Source organism: Molothrus aeneus, chromosome 1, assembly GCF_037042795.1.
Source record: "Molothrus aeneus isolate 106 chromosome 1, BPBGC_Maene_1.0, whole genome shotgun sequence".
Taxonomy (NCBI): Eukaryota; Metazoa; Chordata; class Aves; order Passeriformes; family Icteridae; genus Molothrus; species Molothrus aeneus.
Genome location: NC_089646.1, coordinates 103,176,637 through 103,195,335, shown reverse-complemented (window position 1 = coordinate 103,195,335; position 18,699 = coordinate 103,176,637). Strand labels below are relative to the sequence as shown.

General features: G+C 40.8%; 1 protein-coding gene across 23 annotated transcripts in view; it reads right to left on the bottom strand.

Moving 5' to 3' along the window:
- Positions 1–18,699, bottom strand: part of EPB41L3 (erythrocyte membrane protein band 4.1 like 3) — a 97,170-nt gene that overhangs the window by 57,280 nt on the left and 21,191 nt on the right. For all 23 annotated transcript variants that reach the window (XM_066561810.1, XM_066561891.1, XM_066561858.1 and 20 more), the window contains exons 2-3: positions 8,592–8,824; positions 3,603–3,800 (exon numbers count right to left, since the gene is read on the bottom strand). In XM_066561810.1, coding sequence (XP_066417907.1) covers positions 3,603–3,800; positions 8,592–8,813 — 420 coding nt within the window. In that variant the 5' untranslated portion in view covers positions 8,814–8,824. The remainder of the gene's footprint in view (positions 1–3,602; positions 3,801–8,591; positions 8,825–18,699) is intronic.

The window sequence follows — 18,699 nt, the reverse complement described above, 5'->3', positions numbered from 1 at the left end:
TGAGAGAGATTGAAAGATATAGCAGCAGACAGTGAAAATGTTCAGCATTAAAAATGGAATAAGAAAGAGGGGCTTCTGAAACAAAGGACAGCAAGGGCATAATGGATTAACCAAACTTGCCTCAGAAGTGTCTCAATCTGTGAGTACGTGCCACGTCGGCTGCCAGGTCATTAGTGGGATGAACACATAATTGATAAGCTGCAGGTTGCGCTCTACTGGAGAGCAATAAGCTCCTTTAAATTACATTAATATTTAACATACATAAAAAGCATTTGTCATTTGCAAAGCACTTTATAGAGTAACTGATGGATTCTATAATGATCCCCAACTCCCAGACTAGGGAATGCAATTCTGGAGAGATAAATACCTGGCCTGCATCCAAATCAAGATTCACTGACAGAGCTATTATTCTAGCTCAAAATTAGGTTTCTAAGTTTCTAGTCCTTCCAGATTACTTTGCTTTGTAGCCTTCAGTGGGTAGAAGCATGATACACATGGAGCAGAAAGAAAGGAGCTGACAACACAGGGTGACATTTCTGACTCACATTTAAAAATTGTCACATCCCTACCTTGGGTCACTGTCACTCTGAAAGATCCAGTTATGTGGGTTGAACACAAGAAATGGAAGTATTAAATATTTGATTGCCATGTTGTCTGTCCCTCTCCCTTTTCTTTTAAAGAATTAGTCTTGGGGTACTTACTGACCTTCATAATTTGTTGGGTGCCTTACTATACTTTATATTTTATATATATATATAAGAAAGAACTGCGAGTAGCTCACTTGCTTACAGCATGGTGATAATAACACCAAGGGAGCGGGTTCAATCCCTGTATTGGCCATTCACTTAGGAGCTGGACTTAATGATCCTTTTGGGTCCCTTCCAACTCATAATATTCTGTGATTCTGTAAAACTTCGTGGCTTTGTGTGCTGCTGACAGAGAATAACACACATACACACACACACACACACACATATATATATATCAGTATGTATGTATGTATGCTTGTGCATATACACATTTTCCCCCCTTTAAATTGATACAGTGAGTTCACTTGAAGGTGATCCTTAAAATATGATAGCATTTTTTTGAAATATGATGGATTGTTTTTCATGCTGCAGCACTGAGTTTCTGTAACTGACAAAGAACTTTATTATCCAAAACTTCTGTAGAACTTCAACTTCAGCCTCCTACACAACTTCCTGAGATGTCACCTGAGACAGACCCTCAGCTTCCCTGCCCTACTAACTCCCTTTGTGAATACTTTTTTACTCCTCTGGAGAAAAAGCACAGTGAAAGTCACATCATTTGTCTTGGCTGGACTCAGCATCCTTTTGCTGTAGCTAAACTTTATGCATGTAGGAAGTGGACTTCCTTTGGATCTACCAAGAACTCCCATGGGCTAGAGTGGGCTGTGCCACAGAAGCACCTGCAGTTGTATCAGCAATACAGATGCAAAGTCTGAATCACACTGTTTAAGGCATGTAAGGTGTCATCACCACCCCAGCTGCACTCATTCCCTGAAATATTTGTTCCTCCTAACTAACTTTGTTTCAATGTACCCCATGGTCTACTCATCATCATAGCCTTACAGCTTCATCATTTGAAAAGTCATCCTTTTAGGAGCTCTCTTCTCATTAGTATTACATTCTGCCAGGGAAGCCTGATCATCTTAGAAGCAGATAGAATGATTACTGATGACAGTCAATACAACTTGAAAATATTTCAGCAATGTAAGTAGAAAAAAATCATACAAAACTTATATTGGACATTATTCAAGAGCTATTCAGAACTTGCAAAGCAGAAGGAGAAATTTGACAAGCAATAAAACAAGATGGCTTCCATATGCCAGCATTTTTATGCTTCAAGAGAACTCAAGTAGTGAAAGAGTGAAAGTTCCTATAAAAAGTATTATTCACAGCATTTTTTTTGCATAAGTGGAAATCTAACATAACAAATCTCCCTTTCTGCTCCATCTTAGATTCTGATAAAGCTCAGCCTGCTAGACAAGATTTCCATAGAAATCTTATTTGGTAAGATTTGCTTGATTGTATTCCAAAAAGTGACTCACATTTTACAAGCAAGTGGCAAAAGCTGAAATGAGTTGACTCTTTCCATCAAAGCCAGTATGAGTCATTCCTCCAGCTTAATGGCTCCCACACTATCCCTGAGTGACAAAACTGAGACTGCAGGTCAAGAAATGACCATTTAATAGTAACAAAGGATGGGTCCAGATAGCCAGTCCTAGGCTGAAGGAAACAACATAGGACTTGGCCAGTGAAATTAAAAGATACTCAGCCACATGGACAGCTAATTTGCTGTAAGAGTAGCAAAATACCAGCTTCTGTTTGCAGCTCACTCCTAGCATGACAACTTTTGACCCAAACTGTAATGCTGGGGTTAACTAAAAACCAATAAGGTTTTTCCTCACCTGCCACTCTCCAAAGCACCTAAAATGAGAGCAGCTGAAGGACAAGGGGGCTGCATGCAACATGATTGTAAAGATGGCAAAGATTTGGCTCCCAGTCAGGTACTCCTTTTCTCCATCCTTTCTCCTTCTCCATGCTCTTGTGGATTTCCCTTTCCCCTGCAGACTATTTAATCTCTGCCTTTATACTCTCCTGTTCTCCCCAGGTGGCTTTTCTTCTCCATGGAATTCAGCAATTACCCAAAGGATGGCTGGCTTAGCCAGGCCCTCCAAGACTCATCCTTCCCCTGCAGCCACTGCTTGGTCAGGCTCAGCCTTGTCTTGTGTTCATGACCTTCTGACCTAAAACAGGACAAGGCTGGTCTAGTGCCCAAAAATCACCTTGATGACAATGACTGAATGGAGAAAGGGTCCACCCTGAGATGCTGAATTTTCTCATGCTTACTCTGAGATGCTAAATGTGCTCACTTTTTGCTTTTCTGGGGCCTTCTGGAGTTGAAGGCATCCTCTTAGCATGGGTCTGCCCACAGGCACAGACTGGCTTTTAAGTGACAGCAAAGATCATCCCTCTCAAATGTAGGGAGCTTCCTCTCAGAGTCCCAGCAGGGAAGGCAAGCTTCCTTGCAGAAAAATCACAGCATCTTTTTGCCAGTAACATTCAAACACAGTTATGATTCACAGACATCATGGAAAAGCACACAAAACTCTCCATTCTCACTGCTATTTGTGCTTGACATTTTCCCCACTTGCCCAGGGTGTCTCTCATGCCCGCAGTAATCTCACAATAGTCAGAATTTCTGTATGGACAATGACTCAATGGAAGACTCAACTCAGTAAAGCACCAAGGAAAAGAAAAACCCAGTGAGATCAAAATCCTTTTTTGTTTATGGACTTTGTTGCCCATACTTTGTTTTCTGCATTCTGCTGTGGCTTGTGCCAACAGAAAATTAATCCACAGTCTCTGGCTGTTTCAGGGAGTGCTCAGAATCCCTCACCTAGCTCAAATCTGTGCACCATCTTCAACAACCTCCAGAGAAAACAATGAAAGCATCTCTGTGCTTGCCACTGGTGAAGTATCACGCCATTCATCCTTTTTCTTAAATTAGAAATACAATTTTCACCATTTATCTCCTGACAGGATGAAAAAAAAATAAGATGACAAAAAGCCATTTACCTCTACTTCACAGGCATATTCCGATCCATCCAGGAGCGTCACTTTGCATTGCATATTTTTCGGTTTCTTGACAATCTTTAGAGGAGACTTGGAAAGTTTGCTAGACGAAGATTTTTGAGAGAGCTTGTCGTCCTCTAGCTGCTGATATTCCAACTGTTTTGCACTCGCAGCAGCAAACTCCTGTTCCTTCTCTGTAGCCTATAAAGAGAAAAAAAAAGATGCTTTTTGAATCATCAAAAAGCCCTCCAATCATGCCTTCCAATTCACTGTACATGCTGCACCCAAGCATTTATATGAGCCTTTCTGGGAGGCTTGGACAAGAAAGCCCCTGATGCAGGACAGTCTTTACTGAAAATATTTCCCATATTCCTTCCAGCCCTCCCTTCTACCTCCAAAATGTACAGAAATGCCCATGAAGGAGGGGCATTCGTGAAAATATTTTAAGGCTTCTACTTTTTCCACAGGTACAAAATCCCACTTCCTGTACTTGCTTTTTGGCATCTTGGAAGCACTGAGTAATCAGTAAATTTTGTTGATGAACAGATACTCCTACACTTTCTTGATATTACTTTGAAGTCCTGTACCTGTTAAATAATACGATGTTTCCATGGTGTCATATGAATAGAAAAACACCATCAAGTTTGCACTAATTTTGCTGTCAGTGGGAAAACAATCCCTGAATGAGAGCATGGCTCCCCCCTGAACAGCATGAATTCATAAAGGGATTCCTCCCTGGGAGAGTGAAAGGCTCCTCAAGCACCCAAGCAAAGGGTTAAGAAAACGTGACAGAAGTGAGGGGCCAAACAACTTTAATGTGCAGCCAGCTGGCTAAACACACAGGATGAGAGGATGAATTTTGCTCTCTGCTGATGCCCAGTAGGTCTCTCAAGCTGGAGAGAAGTAGGTGCTATTTGGAAGAGGGGCAAGAAGTAAACGACCCTGGCTGCTTTTGCTCGGGTTTATCTGAGGGTCAGGCCATTTGAATTTCCCGTGATGCAGCACAGTCCCCAGTCCTCTCCACAGCTCCAGATGAAAGCCAGAACAGCTCTACAGCATTTCACCCTTCCTAGCAACAGCACTGTGCTGCAGTCATTACCCTTCTCATCACTTATATCCCTGATAGACTCCAAACAAAACCTCAACAGGAGTGCAGTAATACCTCATCTAAAGCTTAAGTTAAATAAAAACATCTTTCTGTTATCTCACTACAAGGCAAAAAAACCCCAACCTGCTCTGGCTCTGAATTATTTCAGTGTAATAAGCAACAAGCATTAGTGGAAATATATTGTAAATTAATCCTGCAAGTCTGTTTCCATTCATTGTATATAATAAACCTTCATGAGAATGGAGCAAATCCATCCAAAGGCTTTAAGCTGCTTTGAGACCAGAACAATGTTGCATCATATAACCTGAAACAACATTGTACCTCTAATCACGGGGTACTGTCCCTGAGTGATTTAATAGAAACAAGCTTTAAGTTTCTCCTCTGCCTTCTGACAAGGGGGGAAAGGACAATTTGGAGCTGGCTGTGATCCCTACACTGTTAGCTGCCACCAAAGCCCACAAATTACAAAGAGGTATGGCAAGACCTTAGAGTCCTCCTCTCCCTGCAAGGAGGACACAGCAATGGCCTCCTGGGCATTCCTGGGTGGGGAAACTGGAAAAGAGTGGGGCTTAAAAGATAAAAAGGCAAGAGTTGCTTTCAAAATCTATTGCATCTCCTGGGCCATGAATGTTCTTCCTCAGGAGCAGCCTAGCACCAGCCATCTCTTCCCCCATCTAGCTCCAACACAAGAGGAATTCTTCCTTCCAGCAGCTGGACACCAGCTCTGTACCTGGATATCAAGGTACTCACATACCTTGAAAACTGGGGGGAGATGAAGGCACAGTGTAGGCAAGTGGATCAGCTGTTTGCTAGCATTTAACACTCACAGCAGCTGTGATGAAGAGGGAGAGACCCCCTGGGATCACAGCAAGGCTTGAGGCCAGCTAGCCTTCTACCACATCTGCAGCCAGCTGGCAATTGGTCCAGCCTTGTGGAAGGAGAAATAAACAACACTGAAGATGCCTCCTGCTTGGGCCTCTGTGCAAAACTGCACTGCTGCTGGTAGGCAGAGGTGCTGTGATGATTTCTGTATGTTTTGTCAAAAGAAATCTGCCAGGAAAGGCACACATGCATATATGTTGGCAAAAAAAGTAATTCCAGTGATGGGGAAAAATGCACTGTCTTACCAGTGGCTTATTACATTTCTCATGTGAGGGTTAGCCCTGCGCTCCAACAAAAAACAACCAACAAAATACCCCAGCATGGAACTAATCTCTTTCAACAAAACAGAAAAGCTGCTTGAGAAAAAAATTCACAACAAGGACACCCCTCATCCATTTAAATCTTAGAACCATACTCAGCCTGTGAGCAATTTATGTGAATCCCAATGGACTAGTCATTATTTGCCCTCATAAAGACAGTCAGTAGATCAAGACTACTGCAGAGTTTTGCTTATTTATAAATATTAAAAAATATTAGTGAGGTTACTTTGTTTGTTAAGGTTCCCATCTACATTAAGATCAGGGGACTGTGTCTAGGTTAAAATCATACAAAAGGTTTTCCTCTCATTTTTCTGGAGAACAAAACATGCCAAGAACCATTAGAGAAAATTCCCCCAAACTATGCTGACATGTTCAGGCATTGAGGTACTTTCAGACTGTATTAAGTCTCTTCTTCCTAAAGAAACCTGACATCCTGGAATCCAGGAAAAAAAATGGCCAGTGAAAGACCCATGTACACAGTGAATTATTTTTCACTCTGCAACATCAACATGGATTCAGTTCTCCTAAATTCTTCTCCAAGGTATTTCTGCACTGTTTTGTTTGTTTGTTTGCTTGGTTTGGGTTTTTTTTTGGGTTTTTTTTTTGTAGTTTCTGTGTCCTGTTTTTGCAGTATTTTTAAAGTACTATGGACGAAATTCTAATGCAGCACAAGTTGCTTCAGGGTTTGCATTTTTTGAGCAAAATCTCTCCCATGTATGACACACTATGTTCAAGCCCTTCTAAATCTGGACCTCCTCTCAAAGGATGCCTCTGGAGTCAGGGGATTCAGCAATAAAGATTTTGGATCTTTAGCTCTGCAGCTTCTCACTGGGGTATGAAGTGATGTTGCCACACTTGCAAAACACATGAATCCCATCTACTTATAGTAGTTACTCAGAAACTTTGGTGCCTGACCTTGTGTGATGCCACCTTTTCTTTCTCAAAGAGACAGGAAGGCAGGCAGAAAGTGAGGTTGCATTATTACACCTGATAGGAAGGACTCATTTTTCTAATACCTGTTAATCTCAATTTGAAATGGTTATTCACCTACATTAAATTGTTGGGGGGGTTTATGGGCATAGGATGACAAAGAAAAGTTACTGTCATGGATTGGTAACTTAAATCTTCTTTCCCAAGGTTCTCTCATAAAAGTAAGAGCAAAAATACACTCTCTCACTGTGATTATGGACAGCAAGAGGGAGAATAAGATCCTTCAGTTTTTGGCTTTTTAATGACACTATTGCAAACAGCTTTGTCTCTTAGTGCTGCATTTAAATGTTCCTTTCCTGATATGCAGACACTTAAGGCACTATGAAATACACTGGGCTGATCAGTGCAGTTGGATTTGGCAGTCTGCTTACAGCATGGACATTTGGATTCAGTCTGGTAAACTCAGCAGGAAGGTGTCACATATCCCTTTCACTAACCCAGTTCTTCTATCTTGCCTTCTACAGAAAGCAGCTCACTGGTGATCTTTGGGAAATAAAGGGGATCATGCAGCACATGAGAGCACCCCACACCTCTAAACACATGTGGACAGGCTTGGTGTCTAAATTAGTTTGGGCTTTTTTTTGTGTGTGAGGTTATTTTGGAGTTGGGCTTATTTTGTTGTTTGGAGTTTTTTGTTGCTGTTGCTTCTTTGTTTTACATTTTTAATGTGAAAAGAAACTTGAAGTGGAAAGATTACTGAAGATGTCTGGAAAAACATCCACATAAATAATAATACTTATGCCAAAGACTGATAGAATTACACTTTTAATCAATGACCAGTTTATTCAACACCTATCTCTTCTGGAGAAGCTTTGCTTCTTTTCCCCAAACTAATCTCAGGAAACTTCTGATCTATTTGAGAGATAAAAATTGCTTCACCAGCATTGTCTACCGCAATCAGGTAAAAGAACAGGAGCCCACTTCAAACAGCCAGAATTTTTAAAAAGATGGAGAAGAGGAGGAGCTAGACTGGCTTATTCCACTCTCCAAAGGTAAATGTAATCAGATGAGGGTCATAACCTTACGAAGCTAAAGGAAGAGATTTGCAGGTACCTCATTAATTGTGTGTCACTTACCCATGAAGAAAAATGCCTGTTAATCCTATTGACTGGAAATTATTAACGGAAAGAAGAAAGCAGCTTCTGGAAATTTAATAAGTGCAACAATGAACTAAATGGAAAAGCATGCAATAGCTCTTCTGAAACCTATTACATGAATAGCTCAAGTAATTATAATGCAGTCATTTCAGACCCACAAGAAACTTAAGGGACCACAGCTTCTTCATGGCTCACACATCAGACAAGCAAGCATGAAATCAGTGTTCAGCAGGTGTCAAAAGAAATGAACTCTGAAAACATTTTCAGCTTCATAAAAACTGACACAGTCTGCTATCTAATGCAAACGCAAGGTCGAAGATGTTTCCTGCTTAGTTAATGAGACTGCCCTCCTGTTTAAGCACTGGGGGCAGGAATACCTGCCGTGAATTTGAAAACATTCTGCATGAGAACTATTTTTCCTTTAAAGGCAGAAGACCAACCAGCCCAGACCTACAGCATCCCATCAAACACCCTTCCACGCGGATCTGAATGTATATTTGCGCTCCACGCGTGCCAGGCTGGTTATTCCCCGGGAGCAGTAGGTGGGCACTCAGCCAGCTGCGTGCAGTGAGTGTGTGTACGTGGGCTGCCTTACCTGCTCCTTTCTGACGGGCGTGCTGTGCGCTGCCACAGCCGAGAACTGCTCGAGCGCGGTCTGCTGCTCTTCACTCGGCTGCTGCTGTGGCTGCTGCTGTGGCTGCTGCTGTGGCTGCTGCTCCTGAGGCTGGGTCTCTGCCGCCCCTTCCTGCACAGGGCTCTCCTCCTGATCCTGCTCTTTATCCTTGGACTCGGAGTCTGATCCCGATTCTGTAGTCATGGTTGGTTATTCTGCAAGACAGGGTGAGCAGACCTACTAAGTACAATCTCATGGATGTGAAAGATCAGATGGTTTTACTCTCAATATCCTCAGCCTTTAAAACTTAAGTGCCATCCCACTGGCCCAACCAGAATCCCTAGGAAAGCTTCTCTGGTGCAAAAAAAACAGGTGTAAATGCATCCATACTCTAGGGAAAAAATATGTTGCCAAAAAATCTTATTCTACATAGTAATACACAGACATCATAGGACTTATGTGCAAGTTAAATACAGAATACATAGTTCATAATTCATAGAGAGAGAGTAACGTATTGGGCCTTAAATCTAACAAAACCCAGTGGAGTTCGGGTTTCTAAACCAAACTTGAAAAACGTGGAATGTGGAAACTTGAAAAATGAAATCTTTTGTCCTTTACATTTAAATCAACAGGACTTAACATCTGCACTCCTCAACATCTGCACTCCCTTTTGGAAATGTACTTTTAATGCTTCCAAGCAATATATTAATAGCTGAACTAGATGATCTTAGAGGTCTTTTCCAGCCTGAACGATTTAATGATTTTATTCATACTAGAAACATCTGAAATGGGTCCACCCATTGCACAAATAACAGTGCAAACATACATTTGCCCTTAAACCCTGTTCTGTCCTCCCCACTTGAGTTCATCTACATTTCTGTCATTTCTTTATAAGTGCTAGACCATCTAAAAGAAACCATAAAGATTTCCATTAAGTTATTCTAAGTGTTAGATTTCAAATGAAGGGAATACAACTTTCATTGAATGTGAAAAGTCTATGTTTCTACTTAACTTTGTACTAAATCAAAATGAAAATATTAGCAATCTTCATTCAAAATTTTAGCTACTTTAATTAAATAGTTTTGTTGCAAATATGTGGCTGGCACCCAATTCTCAAACTAAATACTTGCAAACCCAAACTTTAAAAAAAAAAACTGTAATTTTTTACCAAAAGAAGGATTTGAAAAAGCAGACTGCGTCAGTTCAGCAAAGGGAGTGTGCTTTGATGTTTGTTATTCATATGTTCTCAGACCTCACAAACTTATTCTTGAAGAGTTTGCTACTAAGGAACTTGAAGGCAAACCAGTCTCCTGCAACCAGTCTCTCTATTTCTGTTAGTCATCAGGACATGATTTCTTTAACCTGGTAGCCATGGCTACTGTGCAATTACAGGTGATTCCACAAAACACACATAGGCTAATTCACCTGCTAGAAAGTCACTGTGAACTCCTAACATACACTACAATGCTTACTAGTAGAAGCAAGTTTATTATAGAACATAAGGGAAGTGCAAATCTTTCTCTTTTTCTTCACTTAAATGTTTGATAAGCTAAATTGGTTGGCAGAAAATGTTATAAATGAGGCCAATTACTATTTTCAAACTCACTTGTGTATTCTGCGCTTTCAAGGCTAAGCTCTCCAGTGAATACATGTCTCTGCAGAGCAAAGCAAGTCACAGCATTCAGCCTGTGCTCAGCTCCTTCACTGAGAGGAGGGGGGTGCCTGTTCCCACCCCCTGCCAGCCAAAACAGCACGAGAGAGAGGCAGAACTTGAAAGCATACACGGCAGATTTATGCTTCAGGCCACATTTCCAAGGTACTAACATGTGACACATGTGTTTAGAAACACATCATAAATTTCTACACTCAAACTGGCACAACTGTATAAAAAACCACTTTTTGAAATGTGTTATTTAACAAATTGTCCTTAGCATCTACAAAAAGCAATAATTAACTTGGGTCTTTAAATGTGACAGTGAGAAAGGTGTTCATTTAATCAAACTTCAGCTGTCCATATCTGAGATGGTCACTTTAAATGCAGAGCAGAAAAACAGACGTTTCAGAGAGGGATTCGTCTGACCTATTTTAAATTCCTGCTTTAAGCTGTGATAAATCACATACTAGAGCGACTTCAATTTGCTACGAAGGAAGCCTAAACAAGTTCCTCCAATGCAGATCACTCAAACCCATCCTCCATGTTCAATTCTCCTAAGCCATTCTTTTTTGTATGCTTTAGACATTAAATTGAACAACAATATTCATCTCTGAGAGTTCTGCTTTACCCATCTGTCAAATCAACATGGAATAAACTATTCTTCATCTGACACTCATTATATCTGCCTTGCTTTAAAAGCACCAGGTCTCCGCAAATGTCTCAAGTTTGCCCCCACCCACCCCACCCTGTTTTGTACAAGTGCTTGATGACATGAAATCCAAATTAATCAAATAATTATTGCAGTAAACTCAAACTATGTTCAGTTTTCTTTTCTGGAAATCATAAATTAGTAAGTTACCAAAACCTAACTTACAGCTACAAAAATCATTGCTCAAACAATATGAAAGAGCACCTATAACCAATACAAAGAGTAATGCATGAACTAAGCTGTAATACTTTTTCCCTCCTCTTGATATTACTTAGAGAAGTGTAAATAAACAGCAACCATCCTACTTGCTGTATGATATATGCTTCTCTTTAGAAAGAGGTATTACTCTCTATAGGATCAATTTGCCAGCCAGTACTAACCAAAAGTCTGTTGTCTTTCAGCTGCTATCACCATGCCTCTGAAAGCTCATTTTTGCACCTGTGTAGCTTCTTTCCTAATGAACATTTGTATCCAGTCTGTTTGCAAGTATGGAAACAGATATTTAAAATAACCCCATAAACCACAACTTCACCATAGGATGAGATGTAAACAAGTTTTACTGTTCCTGCCAGTTATAATTTTGAATCTCAGGGAACAACAAATGAGGTTCCTATATCCTTCTGGGATATTCTTGCATGAAGCATAGCCTTACAATACTGAGTTACTCTCTAGGAGTCACTGGTTTTCTCTCCAGTTCCATGAGTTCTTGCTGGCTCTAACAGTGCTTTATTAGAAAACTTTGTGGGCTTTATCAAATCTTTCAGCATAAGAGATTTCCTGGATACAATATTACTATCATTAGTCAGACAGCAGATGGATTTAATTAACCCAGGGCTGCCCATTTCCAAATGTCTTTATTTCCCCATGCTTGCAGCACGTTTAATAACAAATACTGAGAACAAAATACTGTTCTTCCCACACTGTTCTCTTACAGGTGTAAATAGAAGCAAAGCAAATACACTGCAAATCCCATTTCTTACTAACTCCTCAGATGAGAATACTGTTAAGATTTATCTCCTTCCATCTAGCGCGGGTTGAAAATACATTAATTACAAGGCAGGAAACAACATTCCTCTCTCAGTGTAAACCAATAAGTTGTTTTGCCTTCCTCAGCAAACAGCTGCTTATCCACATGAACTCTGACAGCATTTCATTTGTTATAAGTAGCACAACAATCCTCCTAGGAAGAGGAAATTTCACTTATTGAAAGAAATAACAGTAATCTTAAGAAATTTACCAACATAAATATTACTCTGCCTTTGTTTGTATGCAGCAAACCTGACAGAATAGCTGGTAGTGCCTGAACATTAATCAAGCACCCAGCTGACTGAGAATTTCTTATTCTTATTTGATTATTTACTATAACTGGCTATGTACCAAAACCATGACTTCTAATGTGAATTTCAGCACAGGAAGAAAGAAAACGCTCAAGTTCCTTAAACTCTTTCTGTTGCCAGCACAGCCTCTGTATCAAATTCCCCTTTCTAGCAAACAGAAAACAAGGCAATGAAGAGAAACTGGGAGCACTAACTTATACAAATGAGGCAATACTATGCAAGCCAGATGTGCTCTTGGATAGCTACACTTTGGCTTACAACCCAGTATTCAAAGATTCCAAAAGATTAGCTGAGTCCAAGCTTAACACAGATGCTGCTATAACTGGATAGTCCAAGGCAAAAGTACATTTGGCTGCAGAATGAAAATCAGAATGAAAATTAAGATTTTTGATTAAAGGGAGGGGCAGGGGGAGAGGGGAAGCCCAAAACTAGCTTCTTTTAATCTACTACTAAAATTTTAAGCTAAAAATATATGTACTGTCAGCAGTGTAAAATAGACATATCAGTAAAATATTAAAATGTCAGTGTTTTAGTGCTGCTGACAACAGGTAAGGGAGTATAGATATTAACACACTATCAAAGTATTAAAACACAACTTCAAAAAAATCAACATGGCATTCTATAATGATTTTATATATAATGTAACCAAATCACAGAAAATAAATCTTTCCTACCTTCACACTACACAAAGACATTACATAAGGATTACAAAACCTACAAACCACTTATGTAAAACTCCTGCATCCTAAAACCTGACACAACACCTAGGCCTTCTTTCCTTCAGCTACCAACCCATTACAGCTTGGGAGATTCCCATTTCCATTACCAATTACTCACCATAGACTTTCAGAACATAATTTACTTTTTTCCAGAAGGGAACCAAAACCATGTTGTCCTCTGTGTCACCTGGTCCCCTGCAGCAAGTGACAGCCCCAATCTACTGTACAAATTCATACATTCAAAAACTTGACACTCTACCTCTCATTTTCAGAGCACAGACTTTCTCTGCTGCATCCCCAGAGTAACAAAATTCACAGCTAATTGACAGCAGAGCCCACAGTTTAATTAACGCTGCAGTCATAAATAAACCTTTATTTATATATAAATACATGCTAGTGAAAATATCTGCTATATTAAGCAAACAGAAGTCACATTAGACAAGAAATTGCAAATTGATTCCGAATAAATTGTGATGTAATGAGAAAACAAAATTGAACCAAGTATAATTAAATGAACTATACATAGCCACTAACTATTTCCTGTAATGCATGGATTAATGATTTACATTTAAATGCTTCTTTGATCTGATTAATTCTCTTTGTAGAAAGTTCTCCTTTAATTACAGTAATTCTTGAAGATTGTTATAAATCTTTGCAAAGGTCCAAATTTGGAAATTATGTAACAAAATAATGATTCCATACTTCAAAAATAATTTTCTGCATAATGAGAGACATATTTATCCAATAACGATGAGATGCTGATGAGAAGAGCATATGGAGAACAATATTGCTGCAATGAGCAGTGACAGAAATGCCAATGTATGTTTCAAGAAAAGAATACACACCACAACGCCGACTTCTAAGCTTGAAATATAAACTGTTTTCATCAAACTGCCTGAACCTCAGCTCACTTCATTCCAGTTTTCCAGTTGGGTTCCCTTTTAGGAAAACAATCATTTTCTGTTGATCCTCTTTAATGTGGATGAGTTTCACCCTCACAAGCAGGAGGCACACAAGCCACAAACACCTGGCACAGGGTCCCCAAGAGTTCAAACCAGCTCTTTCTTGATCCATCACTGGTGCCAGCAGCCTTGCAGAACAGGAAGCCTCACAGAGGAGGCACTTCCCTGGCCTTACAGTTACTTCAGTAGATATCAACAAGCCAAAGGGCCTGGAGAGATGTGTCCTGAATGGACATGGGTGGGAACAACCCCAAAAGGGGCCACTGGATGCCCCCTCCCAACCTCATGCTCCTGTCACCTTTCACATGCTGGCACCCGTGTGACTTTGGGTGCCTGGTGGTTCAGCTGGGAGGGCTGGATCTCTGCAGGATGGGGAGGGGGAAACAACAGCCCTCCTTTGGGCACTGATGGTACCCCATCTGTCTGACACAGCTGCGGGGCTCCAGCCCAGCAAGTGCAACCCTTATGCTTCAATGCACAGACACACCAGCTGTGCTGGGAGTTCACTACTGCACCTTAAATATACACATATCGGCACAAACTCATTAGAGTCAGCACATTAAAAAAAAAAAAAAGCATGAAAATAAAGTCAAAAAAGTAATAAGAAAAGAGACAAGAGGGAAACCAATGGAGAAAGGTGCTAAGCATCTGGATGAGCTGCCATTGTTCCAGCAGAGAGTGCTCCGGGCTAAATGACTTAACAGATGTGGTGGCAAAGGACAGAGGCCCAAGCACAGATGCAGGAGGGAGACTGCAGGGAGGGCAGGGAGATGCTAATCAGCAATAATAAAAAAAACTGGTTGGAGGTGTTGCAAGATATAGCATGATTTAAAATATTTGTTTGGCCTTCTAGGAAGGCGCATGATACGGATTTCTTTGAAGTTTCTTGATGAAGATGAAAGGAAAACCAGATGCAACATCTAAGGAAGTAGTAATATTACCTGGAGGAGATGGAGAAGGCACCTTAAAACCACCAGACACACCTTTCAAAGGGGACAAAAAGGGAACTGCAGACACGAGTTACCCATCAGGACCCAAAACTCCCTGATCCCAGGCACACATGCACCCCTTGGCAGCACCACCACAAAATGAAAATACAGCCAAGTGTTTCTGGAGAAACTTCACCTAGAAAGCCTGAGGACAGAAACTGTCAGAAGCTTTGAAAGGACCTGGGAAGGGGAGGAATATATCAAAAAGGGATTGTACAGCAAAGGAGAACCAGAGACACAGGACTCAGGGATGAACATAAAAGAGAAATGAAGACTAGGATGCCAAGTGACTTAGAATTAACCAAGAGATGTGGCAAACAATAAGAAGAGAGTCTCTATAAATACATGAGAAGGAAAACCAGGCCTGTTACAAAATATGAGAAAGGCTGAATTCTCCAGTGCCTCATTTCACAGCAGCTAGCTGGGTCCAGATAACGAGGGCATATTTCATTTGACATACAGGATGTGCAAGTTCAGGTTGGATGGAGTAAGGGAAGAACAGAGCAAACACATCAGTCAGCCAAGTGGTTTCAAGACAGCAGGAGCACTGAAAAGGTTCCTACAGTGCTTGGGGAACCACCATCAATCATCTTTAAACCATTAACCACTGCTATGCAGATGCCAGAGAGGCCAGGTAAGGTCTAAAAGAAATGAAAAGACCAAACACAGCACCCAGTCTTACAAAGGAAATGTGGAAGCAGAAAAGCCAGAATACTTCTAATATCAAAGTTACTGGAGCACACTGCAAAAGGATTTCTAATCCTGTAAAAATAATGAGATAAGGAACAAAACACAACAAATGGCCAACATTAATGTATCAAAAAGTCATGTCAAACTAGAGTAATGCCTCTCTTACTCTCTCTCTGACAGGGCATCTGTCCCAGCTGATAAAAAGGAAGTAGAGTAGTACAGATGACAGAGCCTATCTTTAGAAAGGCTTTTAAAACAGCCCCACATGACTTTTTCATGAGTGAAGTACAGAAATAGCTTATGTTATCCCAAAAGAAAAAGGAAGGGTGGGGGGCGGAAAGGTGTACAAGTGATCAGAAGAACCCAAACCCTAGCCTACCTAGCCTACAAAGTTATCAGCACCATGATGACAACCTGCAAAAACTTATTGATTTCAGGAATCACAGCTATTTAGGGATCAGTGGAAGATGGGAGAGTGCCTGATCCGTGCTCAGTATCACACTGATGAGGTTGGGATATACCACTGGCATCGTCTCCTGACTTAAAGAAGAGCAAAGGAGTTTGAAAGAAAACCATATATGTGCTGAATCTGACTGCATTCCTGTAAGGGTAATGGCAGCAGCAGGGGGGACTCAGAAGTGAAAAGTGGTGAGGAAGATGTGGCTTAGGCAGCAGGAATGAAGCAGCATGAGGGTCTGATGAATTTCTGTGGGACATAATGCTGGAGGTGCTCTGCTCTCTGCAGCATCAGGGAGAGAGAGGTATGCTGCATATTATATTTAAGATTGGGATTCATATTTTTTTGAAAAATATGCACTGAAGAGTGTCAAGAAGGGAGTAGGAAGAACAATAGCAGCTTTAGAAAATGTGACCAGTGGAAAAACACTTAAGGAGCTGGATTTGTTTACTCTGGGAAGGGGAATAGAAAGAGGGGCTGATAAGAGCCTTGCAATACATTCAAGCTTCTTGCAGACAGAAAGTAATCAAGCATTTGCTAACAGTGGAGCAAGAGCTTGATTGGCATCGAGTGGGATTTAGAGTAGACAGCATATCAACTATAATGACAGTCAAGAAGAGGTTATCTATAGCGGTGTGGAGTCATCATGGGACACTTACATACTGACAAAAAAGCAACAAAATTCTCTGTTTGCAACTTTGTAAAGTGTAAGATATTAAGATTTCTTCTATTTTGCTACCCCTTCCACTTTGGTTGACAACCCTGAATTCACAAAGGGCATGTATTCACTTCTTTTTCAGAGCACCTGGATGCACAGGGAGACATTTTTGTCTCCTGTTTACCTTTAAGTTCTATGAGTCAATGAAATTACCTTGGTCTGTTTTGTTCTCTGAAGGGGGGACTTCACACAGCAATAAAGCCCAGGATCACTGCCATTTCTGCTGCCCCACTTGCACACAAGGTTTATGAAGAATTTGACTGACCAGGTTCCCTGAAAACACCACAGATCACCTTCTGGAGGTCAGAACATCTAAAGCACCTCAAGGCTACCCTAATTTCTGAACAGGAGAAGAAAAATCAGGCCATCATGACATGTTTTGGATCACTTTTTCCTGTCCTGCTGATCCAAGCAGTTTTCCCCAGGGGCAAACATGGATTTACCAGCGGAAGAAGGGAACTGCATTTTCCCACTAATTTCGCCGTTCAGGTCTCCAGGCATGGGGTGCAGTTGCTTCTGCACCCTTCCCTGCATCCAGAGTGAGGGGTGGCTCTGTCCCCCTCATCCCCCACTGCCAGGATTGATCCACCAGCTCCAAAAGCAGCGTTGATTCCAGCCACTGCCCACCACTCAAGCCAGTTCCTGCAGATGGCTCCTGCCTGGAAGATCTCACGTACACGAGCTGGCAAGCACACACCTCTCTGAGAGTGCTGGGTTTTAACTATAGAAATGCACAATTTAACCCAAACCTGACAGTTGTTTTATTGATTAAAAAAACCCAAAAGTGAAAGCAGAACTCCTGAGAAACACGACTGCTTCTTATAACAGACTTCAGCAAAACGTCTGCTCCCAAAAAAAAAACTTTAATCCACTCAAATACTGCATTGCAGGAAGGTAAAGGGAACCAGAAATAATACACAAATAACTTAGTAAGTCTGTACAGTGAGAAACAACAGGGAATTACAGGAAGGAGGCCGATGTGAGGAGGAGGAGAAGGAAATGAAGAAACCCGTAATGGAGAATACAGCAACATCCCACAGATGTTGATCATGAGAGAATTGCAGAGAAACACACCCAACTTCACCCCTCATTTCCACATTTCACTAAAAAAATCTTGGCAAAAAAAAAAAAAAAAAACCAAAACAAAACCCCACAGCAAAACTGGTTGCAGTTTGATTACAAACAATTGATAAATACTTCATTCAGAAACTAAAAAGGCAAGAAACAGCCCTCGATGGCACAGAGGGCTGATTTTCTGCAAATAAGTGACTTTGATTACTTGGGTTACATTTACATGAGGTTTTGACCTTTCTAAATTGCTCTGGAGCCAAATGTGCACATGGGGCTCCCTGTGCAGCATTCACTATTTAGAAGTTGTATTTAATGTCACAGAAGCTGAGTGTGCTTCAGGCATCACATCATTAAAGTTCATATTCTCTTATATTGAGCAGAAAATAGAACCAATTCAAACTTTAAAAAAAAAAAAAAGAGTTGCACGGGGTTGCTGACACATGGCAGGTGTGCTACATTATCACACTACCCTCAGGCCAAAATACTGTAACACCTGTGAACAATATTTTTTGTTTCATGCAGTACCTAAATAGACTGTGCTCCAGTGCTCCCAAGCCGGTGACCTGCCTAACCTCACAGAAACAAGAGAATCAGACAGACAAGGTACAAATCACAGCATCAAGCTCATCTCCTCCAAGGGCTTCTGACTCCCTCTGACCAGACATTTATCATTCCAGCTCAGGGGATGGAAGAGCCTATGCAGTAAAAGAAAATTTGAACTGTAATTTAAAAATATAATCTCAACTTTTCTGATTTATCTTATTAATTAGAATCCAGCAATTAA